General features: G+C 45.2%; 1 protein-coding gene across 2 annotated transcripts in view; it reads left to right on the forward strand.

Moving 5' to 3' along the window:
- Ick (intestinal cell kinase) overlaps window positions 1-15458 on the forward strand; it is a 60712-nt gene that overhangs the window by 12988 nt on the left and 32266 nt on the right. For both annotated transcript variants that reach the window (XM_021171315.2, XM_021171314.1), the window contains exons 2-3: window positions 10012-10288; window positions 14594-14648. In XM_021171315.2, the coding sequence (XP_021026974.1) occupies window positions 10188-10288; window positions 14594-14648 (156 nt within the window). In that variant the 5' untranslated portion in view covers window positions 10012-10187. The remainder of the gene's footprint in view (window positions 1-10011; window positions 10289-14593; window positions 14649-15458) is intronic.

The raw sequence follows: 15458 nt of genomic DNA on the forward strand, positions 1-15458 counted from the left end.
GTCAGTGCAGTGGCTGAAGGCACATTCAATGCGCTCCTTTGTCATGGTACAGACAAGCCAGATTCTCTTTAGAGAAGGTTCTTCTGGGCTCCTAGCTGCTGTTCCTAATTCAGGAAAACGAAGTCGGCTAAGAGACAAAATGCTTGTAAGATTTGTTCGCTAAAGTGTATACAGGGGAAGAATTCCTAGAGAGAGAGATATAAAAGACATTTGCTATTTTTAGGCAGCTTATAAAGAAATCACAGTGTTAAGTTACTCTCTTAAGTTTGTTACACATTTGAACTCGGATACAGAAAGTCATTAGAAACCTAATTTTCAGAAGTGCTGTGAGAAGGTGTCAGGAGCTTGCACATAAGCAAAAGCACATAAGCAGACTCACTGTAGAGCTGATCAAAGCAAAAGGGTCTTAGAAAACCACCAAGGCCAAGGTCAAGGGCTGAGCTCTCCCTGGGAATCTGCAAAGTGTGAGTGGCTTTGGTCAAGCACAGCAGAAAAATCGCCAGTTCGCACCTGTGTGTGTGTGTGTGTGTGTACATTTATGTGTGTGTATACATGTGAGTGTGTGTGTGTGTACATTTGTGTGTGTGTATACGTGTGAGTGTGTGTACACATTTATGTGTGTGTATACGTGTGAGTGTGTGTATATGTGTGAGTGTATACGTATGAGTATATGTGTGTGTGAATGTGTGTGTGTGTGTGTGTGTATATGTGTGAGTGTATACGTATGAGTATATGTGTGTGTGAATGTGTGTGTGTGTGTGTGTAAACGTGACATTGATTCCTTGACCATCAAGGTTCCAAAATAAAGAATGGACTGCAGTTCCGCTGTCCCCGGCCTGTTTTCTGGGCTGTGAATGAACAGGGTGCCTGAAGGGAGTGCCTGCTCATGAGCAGGTGTCCTATGAAACTGGGGAGAGGGAACTGGGGCAGGGCACAGGAAGGTCTTCACCAGTGTCACCTCGCTAGGAAAACAGTAACATTTCAAACATTTGCCAGAGCTCTTTGAGAGAAAGCCTTTTTCTGTTTAGATAGAGCATTGCCCAAACACAAAAGGCTCCTGGAACAGCATGGAGGGGCCTCGCTGTGACTGGAGGCTCTGCAGTGTCCACTCTTCTGCGCTTCAGAACTTCAGACTGCTTCCGGAGAGCTCAAATGAGATCCTGGTCTTTGTTTTTCCTTGAAGAAAGAGACACGCTGAGAGTTTTTCTGTACCCAAGGAGGTACAGAAAATAAATAGCGAGGTCTAAACTTCACATTTGGGACAGCCTTTGAGAACCTGCTGTGTGCAGAAAGGCACAAAGAACAGAGAGGTGTGGGCTGCATCCCTGTAGAGAACTGTCCATTGGGTCACTCACCATCTAGCAGGGGTGGCACAGGTGAGAACAGGCTATGAGGATACCGTGATCAGGGATCCTTAGCTGTGTCTATCCACGGCACCGGACAAGACGTCCGAAACGGGTGTGTGAGTTGACCTAGGAAAGAGGAGGCAGTTCTTAACTTGGAGCCTTCCCCCACGGATATGCAATATCCATCTGTATTATGCATCACAAATGTGGATACACAAACGTGGATAACCTCACAATTGTAGAAAAAGATATTAGTTGGCCTTTTGACCAAATTGTAAGGAACTCAATGATCTGAAGCTGCTCCCTGCTGTTAGACTGAAGTCCCAGTGAATCATGGGTAAATGTGATAGAGAGGAGCAAGAGACTTGAATTGGAACCTGGACTCCATCCGGTTAGATACTAAGTAGTTTTGTGGTTACTTCTGGTTGTTTTGAAACACAGTCTCATGTATTTCAGGCTAGTGTCAAACTTGTGGCCAAGGACGACCTAGAGCTTCAGCTCCTCCTGCCTCACGTTAGTAGTGACAGTAGCAAGGACCACGGTGCTCAGTTGACACTGTACTGGGGACTGAGCCAAGCTTGGAACGCACTCTACCCACGGAGCTACATTCTTAGCCCCCATACAGGGATCTTAAAGGCCCAGGAGAAGCTGCACGTAGAGATACTCTGGGGTGAAGAGTGGAAGCCTCTGTTTTGGCCAGCTAGTTCTCCAGACATCTCTGAGTGACACCAGAGTAAATTTCTTATGGTGGCTTTATGTTGTATTTATAGCGTGCATTCTTTCAAAATGGAAACACAGAGTGGAAGCAGGCACAAAGTGAACCTCAGGCAAGTACACAGTGACCTCTTGCACACGTCTGTGACTATAGCCTGCTCAGTCTTTATGACTGTATGGCTTAGAGATAAAGCGGCTCATGGCTGAGGTCTTGGTTCCCAGCTGGCAGATAGAACTGTTGAGCGCTGGCTGGATCCTGCAGGCTCTGACCTAACCCGTGGATTCCTGATTGACAGCAGCATTGGATGGTGACAGGAACCTCTGGGAGTTTGGTCCTAGTTGGAGTTAGTAGACCACCGAGGGTGTGTCCTCTAGGACATATCTTGTCCCAGGCCCCTTGTGTCTCTTTCTACTTCCTGACAGCCATGAGTGAAGCTTTGTTCTCAGTGGGTGTGCTCACCCTCTGGCTAAAGGATACACAACAGAGGATAAGGGCAAATACATCCCTACGTAAATCATAAACTTAAAACATTAGGAGATATTTTTATGTTTTGTTTTTCTGTAACATGATTGTGCGTTTGTTACGTGTGAGCTTCGCACGCACTATTGTTTCACAGTGTCAGAGGTTGGACGAGCCTAACAGCACATCTTTTTTGGGTCACAGTGTTCTGCCTTCCCACAGTCCAAAAACAGCCAAGCCAGCCAACCGTGGGTTGAAACATCTGAAACTATGAACTAAAATATATCATTTCTCCTCTTCAGGTGTTTGTGCCAAACATTGTTCCCCAGTACCTATGCTGCTAATGAAAGACAGTTTGTCACCTGCCTGTCAGTGTAACCTTCAGCTGCTGTGTCTGGGTTGCTTTTAGCTCCTCTTGATGGAATAGTGAGTCTAGTGTTAAGGGCATTTACCAGGTCATTCAGCAAGAAACCAAAGGCCGATGTGTTCAGGGAATGTACGACAGCCCTGCTAATGGTAGACAGGGCTGAGCCTATGTCTTTCAGTTTATCCTAACAGATGAGAGTCTTGCCTTTGTAGTTGATGCCTCCCAGTTACAGAGGACCCCGTGTGCTCTCACTAGTGCAGCTTTACACACAACCATGCTCAAGACAGAAACTCAGGCTGCTTCCCTGTCACCCGTCTTACTCCCCCTTACAGCCCTCCTCTGCCCTCACCCACTCACTTCCCTTTCGGTACCGTGTGCTGGTGCTGTAGCCCCATCTCTAAATAGTTCTTAGTAGGAAGCACTTTGTCTTTGCCGGGCTCTAATGTATGCCTAGGCTAGAGCAGGTGGCTTCAAGGCCCGAATGTGCTGGTCTGAATCCGATCAGGATCTGTTAGCTAATGTTGCTAACTGTGGAGTGGGCTCGATGGCACCGGCAGAGCATCCTTTCTTCTTCTTGGCACTGTCCATCACCCTGCCGCGTCCCAGAGCAACGGAGCATCCCTTCTCTGCTTTCATCTGAGGACAGGAACCCATCGTGTTTGGACCACAAAAGTAATAACTGAGTAGTACTGAACCCAAACATATCCGACCTCTTCTTGCTTAGAGTTGACTTTTGGTTGACCTCCTGCCTGGTGCTAACCCCACTTTATTTTTTTAGTGTGGAAAACAACTGTGGAGAAGAAAATGGCTCCCTGAGCTGAGTGGTCCTAATCTCAGGAGCCGTCCAGAGGGAGCCTGATCTTTTCTCTATCACTTTGCAGACTTGGAACATCCTGTGGTTCCCCAACCTCCTTCACCTCCAGCATCCTGTGCTCTCATGGAGGGCCTCACTGTGTTCTTTAACGTCTCTTCAGTGTTGGTCGTCTAGACATAGACAGCTCAGCTTGGTTGCACAGTCCAGCAGACACCATTCCTGTTGTGTTTTCTGTGAAATGCCATGAAATCTCAAAGTACATCCACTTGGTCTGAGTATTATGTTTCTAAGTAAGGCTTCACTAATGTACTGCCTTGAGGAGGAAAGTCGAACTTGTAGAGCTATCTGTAATTTCCTAGTAAGCACCTACTGTGGGCTCAATGGTTGTTTTGTTTTAGGGTTGGTTTTGCGGGCTTTTGTTAGTTGGTTAGTTAGTTGGTTGGTTGGTTGGTTGGTTGGTTGGTTGGTTTGCAATTCTGTAAAAATCAAACCCAGGCCTTGTGTAAGTAGGCACACGCTGTAGCCCTGAGCTACATCATTAGATGAAAGGCGTTCTTTATAGTTTGAATCCAGTACCCCAGGTAGTAAGCTTGTAAAAACAAAACAAAACATCTTTTTCCATTGCCCAAATAACATAATGGCATGTTCCACATCCCAACCTGTGTCTGCTCCTGTCTCTGATGAAATCGGGTCAACTGCCTTTGTCTGGGCCTCCAGCATAAGCCCCTCGGCCAGGGCAGTGGCCCCTTCGAGTTTCTCTGCCTTTGCTTTTTCTGCTCTAACAACTAGTTGGTCTCCAGGGGATTCTCCCACTTCTGTTGCTCTGCAAGACTCTGGAGGTTTTCCTTGGCACGCTACAGATTAAAACTCCTGTATGATATATAAATGGGCCCCACTCTGAGGTGCTGCACCCCAGTCCTCCCTGGAGAGCTTTCGAAATGATCCAAGCTTACCCCACTCGGCCTGCCCCTCGGAGCAGCCATGTATCAGGACGCTAGAGGCTTCCTAGGCAATTCTCAAGTTCAGCAACTAAGGGTCCTAGGCTTTCTTTCCTCCTAAACACAGCAAAGTATTATTCCTAGCAAGCTTCTGTATGTGTGTAGCTTTCTCTACATGTAATCCCCGTCTCCCCCTCCTGTGTAATAGTCTTGTTTATCCTTCAGCATCCTAGGACGGCCTCATCTCAGAAGCTCGTCACCTCTTCTCACCCCCAGAGTTGGCTGCTCTCTTCCGTGACAGGATCTCTCTGTCGTAGCATATACTACATTTCCTTATGTGTGTCAACTGTGAATTATTTCAAGGGAAAATACTTTCCTTACACACCCAAGCTTACATGTTTAACCTCTCAGCAAAATGACTAGCATTTTACCTGACACCAGCACGTGAAGACGTGCTAGTCCGACCTGCTGGGAAATCCCTGAGGAATTACTTGACATTCAGCACGCAAAGCTGCTGCCATGACACAGTGACAGTCAGACCTTGCCAAAATAGTTGATTTTCGTTTCCTGATAGTAATGACAAATTGTAACAAGGGGGAATTGTTAGGGCAATTGTGTGTTAAATGATTCAGTGCATCTTAATTTCAGTAAAGTGCTTCATTCATAAGTAGTTTTCCTAATAATCCAGGAAAGCGTTGTTGCAATTACCCAATTTAAGTGGAGAAGGAAATAGTGGTGCATTAGCTGCAAAGCAAAGGCTTTTGTTAATAATTGCTAGGATAAGGCCACAGCAAGAAGGGAAGCGGGGCGCCCACACACCACTGTAATATAATCGTTATTAAGCTTTAGTCAACACAATTCATCAAGAAGGTGGAGGAGTGCGAGAGGATCCAGACGTGAGTGCCGGAGATAATTAAGGATGGGAACTGGGTCCTGTGAGGAGCTGTGCGGTTAGGCTGCAGACAGCTGGATGACACTTGCTTAGTAACTTTATGTGCATACACACTTTCATGACATGTTTTCTTCAGAACACTAAACATGTTGAGATTAGCCTAAGTAGCAATATGCAAGATTGGTTTGACAGGAAGAAAAATATCTAACAAACTAGAAAAAGAATGCAGCCTGGTCATAGCAGACCCCTAATTTTAAAAACAAGAACTTGGGCTGGTGAGATGGCTCAGCAGGTAAGAGCACCCGACTGCTCTTCCAAAGGTCCTTAGTTCAAATCCCAGCAACCACATGGTGGCTCACAACCATCCGTAACAAGATCTGACTCCCTCTTCTGGTGTGTCTGAAGACAGCTACAGTGTACTTACATGTAATAAATAAATTTAAAAAAAAAAAAAAGCAAGAACTTGCCATTATTTAAGGAGCAGAACAGATGTAACCAAAACAAGCAAACAAACAAATGTATATTCACGGGGTTGGTAGGATGGCTCAACAGCTAAAGGCTCGTGCGGCACAAGCCTGGTGACCTGAATTTGACCCCTAGAACCCACGTAAAGGTGGAAGAAAAGAACTGACTCCACAAACTTGTCCTCTGACCTCCACACTCATGCCATGACACACCTGCCCCTCCCCTACGCCATGCCCTCTCATGTACATAACACACACAACGACAGAAAATAATAATAAAATTTAGAAACAGCTGATACAGTTCATTAGGTGATTCTTGACAAATCAGTTGTTTGGTGTGGTTCTTTGATTTGTTGGTTTCTGGAAGATGACATACAATGGTGGCTTGGCAGTCTTCAGACGCTACAAATGAAAAGTGCACAGGCGGTGGGGCATCGCACACTGTAAACTCGATGCAGATGCGGGTGGGTGTGGTGAAGATCCAGCAGTGCTGCAGTCTCTGGGGCAGTGGTCAGATGCTCTTCCTGTCAGGTTGAAGCAGACCGTGGATGCAAACAGCCCACAATAGGATGACCATGCACGGAAGAACCCTATTGAGTGGCGGAGTTCTGGGAAGGTCCCATTAAGTAAACGTGCCTTTGTGTTTTTTAAATGAAGGTAAATTGTTCAGTGTGATCTGTGTGCCTTTTATCTTGAGTAGAAACTTTGAAGCTGTACTAATGCCAGATTTGCCGACAGGCTATAGAAGGAGTACCCTGTCTGTACCTCCGCTTCCTTAGACCTGTGCCACAAGCTGAGGAAGGAAAGGGTGACCGCCTGCAGCCAGGGGTGTTTATTTCTACTAGCTCTGGGAAGGTGGGCTAGGAAGCCTTAGGGGGATTAGGAAGCCTTAAGGCCGAGGTTCTAATGGAATCGAATTCTGCAGGTGAGAGACCTCTTCCTAATCTGGAGATTGCTCGCAGAGGGCCTTCCCATGGCAGGGGCAGGGCAAAAGGAGACAAGACACCAAACTTGTCATATCAGGGCCTTACCCTGTGAATCTCATTTTTAACCCGATCACCTCTTTCTAGGCTTGGTTTCCAAATACAATCACCTTGGGAGTTAGAACTTGTAGTTAGGAATGGGAGTGGGGTGAGCGACACAGTTCAGAGCACAGCACACCCCTCGCCCTGATTTTCCCCATTAACATTTTATCCTGTTTGCCTCAGACCTGCACATGCATGCACACACACAGAGAGAATCCTGATGGTGCTCAACTTTACAATGGCTCAGTTACAGTGTTTCAGCTTTACACTGGGCCCCAAAGTTTCCATAGAAACTATGCTTTGAATTCTTAGTTTGATCTTTTCCCAGCCTTGGGTTGTATGGTACCACACTCTCTTGATATTGAGTAGTGACAGCAAGCCACAGCCTCAGGCCTGCCATTCCATCAGGGGCAAACAACTGATCTCTACAGAGGGCGATGCTGGCATTATACTGTGTTTTGTGTTTACATCCATCCATCATGGCTACAAAAAATGCACACCTGTGTGTATAGATGTTATTTAATCCTTGATAAAGTGAGCCAGCTGTGTTTTGAGCATGGGGAAGGTGGGCTAAGCTGAGGGGTGGCATGGAATACCAAATTAATTTTCAACTCACAATACCTTCAACTTATAGTGGTGTTATCAGGACATAACCCCACACACAGCTTAAATCATACTGTCCTTGTCCTTTATCACTAGATCTTTCTGGGTGTATTTTCTATTACTGAGCCACAACACAGGCATCAACTTCAATAAATTTAAGACAGGTACAATATTTATCTAATTTACTTCCGTTTATCTGTTATCCATTGACTTGATAATGTCTTTTTATATAGCATTTTCTTTCTTTCTTTCTTTCTTTCTTTCTTTCTTTCTTTCTTTCTTTCTTTCTTTCTTTCTTTCTTCAGCATAGAATCCAGTCAGTGCCTATACTTAGAAACATGGGATCTGGCAGCTGAGGAGATATGGGCTCAGTGTAGTGAAGTGTTTGCTGTGCAAGCATGAAGACTTGAGTTTAGATCCATATGAAAAGCCTGGACATACATAAAACTGAATCCCAGTGCTAGGGAAGGAGAGGTGTAGAGACAAACCGATCCCCGGGACTCACTGCATAATCAGTCTATCTAGCCAAAACACTGGACTCCGGGCTTAGTGAGAGACCCTGTCTCAAAGAAGGTAGAGAGCGATAGTTGACCTCTGATCTTCACATATGTATGCACAGGTCAGTACACCTGTGCTCACATGCACACACCACACACAGGCACACACAAACATACACATCTACACACATACACTCACCACACTGCACACGCTGCACACACACATGCACACACACCACACACACACTGCACACACATACACAACGGTATCTGAGGTCCTCCAGAACAAAACTGCAGTTATGCTCTAGGCCACCCACTCCTCAATCCCAAACCACACCCTATGCTTTCATTGCTGCTCCTGTGTTGCTAGCTTTCCTTTTTAGTCCTACAAGATGCTCAGCCTTCCTTCATGACTCAGTTTCTTTGAAGACTTTTCTTACTGCCTCCTGGGCACAGTTGGAATTGACCCAACTGGAAGCCAAGCCAACTAACCCCACCCTTGTTCCCTCCAGATACCTGGTACCCTGTGCCTACTTGAAATACCACCCCCCTCACTCATTCCTAACATGGCTAAGCCCTCCTTTGAAAGAAGGGCCTATGTTTACAAATATGTATTAATATTTATGTGCTTTATGAATATTTATCATCAGCAGTAGAATTCATCACTATAAAGAATAGCACGAAGAAGCTGTAGGGAATCTGGTCCTGAAGGTCAAGAAGAAACCAAACGCCCCTCCAGGGGGAGGGGATGAGCTGAGCATGAAGAGGCTGCGCTTGGCCCTAGCCACTCCTTCAGTTGTGTCATAGAGAAGGGAAGTCAGGATTGCCGCTGTCGTTCTCACAGATGCTCAAGTCATACACAGCTTTTACAAGAACGTAGTCTAGGTTTATTTTTTATTGTTGCCTTTCAGTTTGGCGCTGAGACACAGATGGTTTACAAGCAATATTGTCGTACTAGAAACTGCACCGAGCAGCTCCATCTAAGTAACCATATAGTCCCGATCAGGACCCGAGAGTTACTGTGTGTGTAACAATGTTACAACTAAACCTCAGACTGTGGTTGCATTTCATCAAGTCTCCACTGCAGCCCCTTTCTGAGGCCCCTGTCATGGATCCCATGTTCAATTTAGTCAGGTAACCTGGGTTACAAAACATCTTTATTATAGGTAGACTGAGTGAGTCTCAATTATATAAATTTTTACAATGTCAAGGACTTATTTAAAAAGAAAAACAAACCTACAACAACGGGTAGTTGCTACATATCATATATGCAGGCCTTGGATGATTCATTCCTTGTCTGATCATCTAAAAGAAAAAAAAATCGAGCTGATGATACTCAGCTACGCATAGTCCGTAATGTGTGTGTCAGCTTTCTTTCTGCAGTGTGATATGGCCTCCTCTGGCTCTTGTATGTTTGCATGCTGACTGTAGCTGATGTGCAGAGAACACACTTAGCATGGGTGCTCTTAGTTCAGCAGCCCTCCTTCACCGCAGCTAGGCAGGTTTTCCAATCAAGCCCTGAATTGGAGGTCATTCATTGTATTGTTTTCCAAACGTGCCATCTCTAGCTTTCTAAAGACACTTATTTGTATTTGAAAGAGAATATCTAGGCCAGGAGTTGACAACTATTTCTGTGACTCCAGAGCATAAACTGGATAGCATAGGCTACTGGATAGCATAGGCTATCCAGTACTCAGAAATACTCGGTGCTGCAATTGTGGATAGAGATAATCAGCAAGTCTAAATATGCTTTATCCCAATAAAACTTTACTTAAATGAGTAAATGACAGTCTGGTGGCTACAGTTCAGTGAGCATTGCTTTAGACTGCACAAAACCACACATTCAAAGTGTTCACTATCATTTGTCCTAACCATCCGTGCTTCCCCACAGGCAGAAGACTGATCTTTGAAAATATGTATTTGGGAGATAATCACGTTCTGTTGAATACCTTGTGCTGGTGCTGCCATCGAAAAATCTGGTTACAGTCTGGGGAGGCCTGCTACCATTGCAGGACTGAACCGCCTCGGCCCTGAGATGAGTGTCCCGACAGAGCAGGCACACGCACCATGAATAGATACACAACGATCAAGCAGCTTGGGGATGGGACCTACGGCTCTGTCCTGCTGGGGAGAAGCATTGAGTCTGGAGAACTGATTGCCATTAAAAAGTAAGTCTATGCTTGACTTCTTGAAAATTCATAGTCAGCTCTGCCTATCAAGGTGATTCCAACTCCGTTCTGTCCATTCCCTGTCTTTGAAACGTTTCTAAAGGGGAGTGAATGGGAGGCATGAGGAAGAATCAGGCAATGATTCTAGCGTTATAAAGAAGCCATAAGACCTCTGATGAGGGAGGGGTGAAGTTAATAAGCTTCATTTGCCAGGAGAGGAAATGTGTGCCTATCTGATATTTGCCGTCTTGCATCTGCTGTCTTGTACTTATACTTAGTTCTTGTAGCCATGATTCAGACCTTTCGCATTACTTACCTGTGGCTGTATAGCAATTAACTCCAGGCTTGTGGATTAGAACAACATACATACATTAGATCTCCGTTTCTGTGGGCCAGCACAACTTTGCTGAGTTATCTGGTCCAGGGGCCCTTCTGAGGCTGCAGTCCAAGTGCTGCTCAAAACTATAGATTGATTGATAGCTGGACAGGGAAAGAAAGGGTCTACTTCCAAGCTCTCTCGTGTGACTTAGGTGGCATTTAGGTCCTTCACATTGTTGGTCTTAGGGTCTTCATTCTCTGCTGATTATTGCCCAGAGGTTGCCTCTCCATCCTTTGCCAGGTGGACTGTTCCAAAGAGTCAGTTGCAATGTAGAGACTTGCTTCATTGAGATGTAGGCAGTAGGAAGTCAATAAGGAACTGAGAGATGCTCAGAGGTTAAGCATGCCCACCACTCTCACAGAGGACTGGAGTTCAGTCCCAGCTCACAACAACCTGTAACTCCAGTTCCAAGGGGTTACAACCTCTTCTGGCTCCTGTGGCCACCTGCACACACATGGCACACATAGAAGCACACTGTCATCCGTATGTACACTAAATAAACAAATTGGTTGTTTGTTTTAAAGACAGGGTTTCTCTGTGTATCCCTGGCTGTCCTGAAACTCATTCTGTGAACAAGGCTGGGCTTGAACTCAGAGATCCACCTGCCTGTCTCCTGAGTGCTGGGACTAAAGGCGTGCACCGCCACCACCTGGCATAATCTTTTTTTTAAAGAAGGAAGTCTATCTTCCATCTTTTCACTCTTATAAACCAATCACTGAAGTGACTTTCTCTCAGAATAATGTGCCATTTCTAGCTAGAAGCAAGTTATTGAAGGACAAAGGGTATACGTGATTATAAATAGAAGATAATGGTCTTTAGCAACCATGTTAGAGTCTGCCTGCCAGGCCACCTGTGTCCTCTGCCTTATTACCATCTCCACTAAATCCTGGAACCATTTAAAAACCATTCCTTGAACTGAACCTATATCCAGTATACCATTGCATTTTATTCCAGACGTGTTTCTCTTTCTTATCTTTGTTCTGTTTTGTTTATATGAGACAGTCTTGCTATGTAGTCTAGGCTGGCTTTGAATCCACAACCCTCTTCCTTGCTTCCCAAGAACTGGATTATGGGTCTGCAGTACTCCTTCTGACTCCGTTTTCCCCAACTCCAGATGCCTCACTTTCATTCATCCAGTCCTGTCAATTGTACTAAATATCCATCTGGTCTACCTACTTCATTCCCACTAGAACCTTACTTTCAACCTATTACCATTTGCCATCTGACTAGCAGATTCTCTATAAGGCTCTTGGCTTCTAGTCATTTCACTGTTCATACCAAACTGAAAAGACAGTCGATTAAAACCACTAGTGACAAGCATTCTTTGTGTCCTCGTGCCTCTTTGTAGCCCTGTGCTGGATAGTTTTATGTCAACCTGACACAAGCTAAAGTCATCTGAGAAGAGGGAACCTCAATTAAGACCCTCTATAAGATCAGATTGTAGGCAGGCCTACAAGGCATTTTCTTAATGAATGTTTCATGAGGGAAGCCCACTGTGGGTGGTACCATCCCTGAGCTGGTGGTTCTGGGTTCTATAAGAGAGCAGGCTGAGTAAGCCAGTATCAAACTTCCATGGTCTCTGCATCAGCTCCTGCCTGCCTGTTCTCACCCTGTTTGAGTTCCTGTCCTAACTTCCTTCAGTGAATGACTATGGATGTAGAAATGTAAGTCACATAAGTCCAACTTGCTTTTGGTCATGGTGTTTCATCACAGCAGTAGTAACCTAGCTGAGACTCAGTGCTCACAGCAGAGCTGAGCTCTGGTCTCTGGTCTTGGTCTCAGCTCAGTCCTGTGTCTTGTACTTGATCTTTCACCTTTCCCCCGGTTTTGCTGCTCTTTGCCCTGGATTCTTGGAGTCACCTTCTAAATGAACTTCCTGCACCACAGCCTGGGAGGGCCTAGTGTACACAGCTTTCATTCAGTGTCATCCTCTTAGCACCAAGCATCAGTTCTGAGACCTTCAGGCTGCTGCAGCTTTGTCCTGTTTCTCCAGCTCTGTCTCTCTCTTATCTCCGCCTTCTTCCCTCTTGGTTGCAGTCTTCAGCCTTTCCGTATCTTGACTTTACCTAATTCCTTTCCGCCCTGATCTTGTGATAGGTCCTACTGCATATGCCTAGCTACATTGAACTAGCTCTTCACTTTCATGGTGGTGGGGCTGAGGTAGCAGGCACAGAGGAGCAGACCAGTAGCTGAGAGCTTATGTCTGGAACCTGAAACAGAAAATAGAGCCCACTCACTCCAGATGGGGTGAGTCTTTTGAAACCTTGAAGCCCCCTCTCCACCTCCTTCTAACAAGGCCACACTTCCTAAGTTTTCCCAAACAGCCATCTACTTGAGACCAAGCATTCCAATACCCTAGAGCACTGGGGAGAGGTACCTCCTTCTATTACTGAGAGTAGTGAGATATAGTCTGGCATCTGCATTGCAATTAAAATATAGTTCCTATGGTATACTAGCTAAGTTTCAAGTGCACAGTAACCACAGAGTTTTTTTTTAAATGTTTTTAAATTAATTCTTTAAAAATTTCATACATATGAATTATGTATCCTGGTCATATCAACCCCCATCTCTCCCAGGGACCCTCTCTTCCACCTTCATGATTTCTATCTCTTCCTCTTCTTCCTCCTTCTTTTCTTTTTATAACCCACCACCTGCCCCAAGTCTAAGGACTACTGTCTACCTCATCCTGTACCATCAAATTCGTGACTACCACACCATCACCAAAAATCTCCAAGTTCTATTGGCCAGCTCTGGCCTACAAAGAATAAACTTGAGGCCGCTTTCTTCAGTCCAAGTTAGTTAGTGGTAGTCAGATGGTAGTTAGTGGTAGTCAGATGGTAGTTAGTGGTAGTCAGATGGTAGTTAGTGGTAGTCAGATGGTAGTCAGACGGTAGTTAGTGGTAGTCAGACAGTAGTTAGTGGTAGTCAGATGGTAGTTAGTGGTAGTCAGATGGTAGTTAGTGGCAGTCAGATGGTAGTTAATGGTAGTCAGATGGTAGTTAGTGGTAGTCAGANCAGATGGTAGTTAGTGGTAGTCAGATGGTAGTTAGTGGCAGTCAGATGGTAGTTAATGGTAGTCAGATGGTAGTTAGTGGTAGTCAGATGGTAGTCCTGGCTCTTCACACTGCACCAGGCTCCTGGTTAGGGTTTTTGTTGCTGTGGTAAACACCATGGCCAAAAGCAACTTGGTGAAGAGAGGCTTTATTTCTTCTTCCAACTCTCAGGTTGCACTCCATCACTGAGGGAAGTCAGGGCAGGAACCTGGAGGCAGGAGCTGATGCAGAGCCTATGGAGGAGTGCTGCTTACTGGCTTGCGCCTTGTCGATTGCTAAGCTCAGGGATGACACTGTCTACAGTGAGCTCAGCCTCAATCACTAACCAAGACAGTGTCCCACAGACTTACTGCAGGCCAGTCTGGTGGGGACATGATCTCAGTTGACAGTCCTTCTTCCCAGGTTTGTCTTGTTTGTGTCAAGTTGACAAAAACCAAGCAGCACACCAGATTCCCACAGCTGCTGGGGAGTTTAGTGATTTACATTTGACTGACTTAACCAGGGTTTAAAATGAGGTTTTGTTTTGTTTTGTTTTGTTTTTAAATAGTATAATATTTTATAAAAATTGAAACCAACATTGGTTAGGTTCAGGATAAAAAATTAATAATTATTTTTATTTGTGTGTATGTACCCACTGAGGCCAGAAAAGAACATTTGGATCCCCTGGAGATGGAGTTTCGGGCGATTTAAGCTGCCTGGTGTGGGTGCTGGCTATGTGGGTAGCCATACCGCTGAGTGAGGGTTCTCTGCAAGAGCATGCAATACCAAGCCATCTCCCCAAGCCTGAATAAAGACATTTTTAAGAAATGATGTGAACATTTCATAGGCTGGAGCCTATAAATAAGCATGCAATTTCCTTTTCTTCTCTTTCAGAATGAAAAGAAAGTTTTACTCCTGGGAAGAATGCATGAACCTTCGGGAGGTTAAGGTATTTATTAATTTACCAGAATGATTCTGTTTGGCTGACTAGAATAGCTGTTTGTGCGGCTAGATTTGCAGTTGACGTGGTCACCCCGTTCATCTTTTCTCACCAATGCTGTGAAAGCAGAGGAAAGACATTATACAGTTGGTGTCTGACAGCGGGAGAGCGCAGCGTTACTTAGTGAATATCTGGTTATCAGAGTGCTTTTGTTGTTAATGGCGTTCTCCCACCAGCATAGCTCAGTGACTGGTGATTTGTAGCATGGCCCCTACTGGTGTCATTCCTAATTACTGATGCGAAGGACACTCTGCCTGTAGCTAGTTTTTCCTAGCTATGATAGCAGTGCCTCTTGCACTTTTTTGCACGAATGAGTACTCTGTTGGGTGTGATGGAACTCTTTGACCAACACTGAGCTTGGTCAGCATTGCACAGTGTGTCTTCACTGGTTTGTTTGTTTGGTTGGTTGGTTCGTTAGTTTTTTTCTCCCTTTGTTCTTTCTTTCTTCCTTCTTTCCTTCCATATTCATTTTTTGTTTTTTTGGAGGGTTTTTTTTTTTTTGATAAGGTCTGCCTATATCTCACAGGTTGCCCTTGAACTAGAAATCCTCTTAAGTCCTACAGCTTCTCACTTGCTGTGATTGACAGGCTCCACAACGCCTGATAAAAAGAACCTCCTGGCCAGGCGTAGTGGCGCACGGCTTTAATCCCAGCACTCGGGAGGCAGAGACAGGTGGATTTCTGAGTTCGAGGCCAGCCTGGTCTACAGAGTGAGTTCCAGGACAGCCAGGGCTATACAGAGAAACCCTGTCTCGAAAAA

This window comes from Mus caroli, chromosome 9 (genome assembly GCF_900094665.2).
Source record: "Mus caroli chromosome 9, CAROLI_EIJ_v1.1, whole genome shotgun sequence".
NCBI classification, from domain to species: Eukaryota; Metazoa; Chordata; class Mammalia; order Rodentia; family Muridae; genus Mus; species Mus caroli.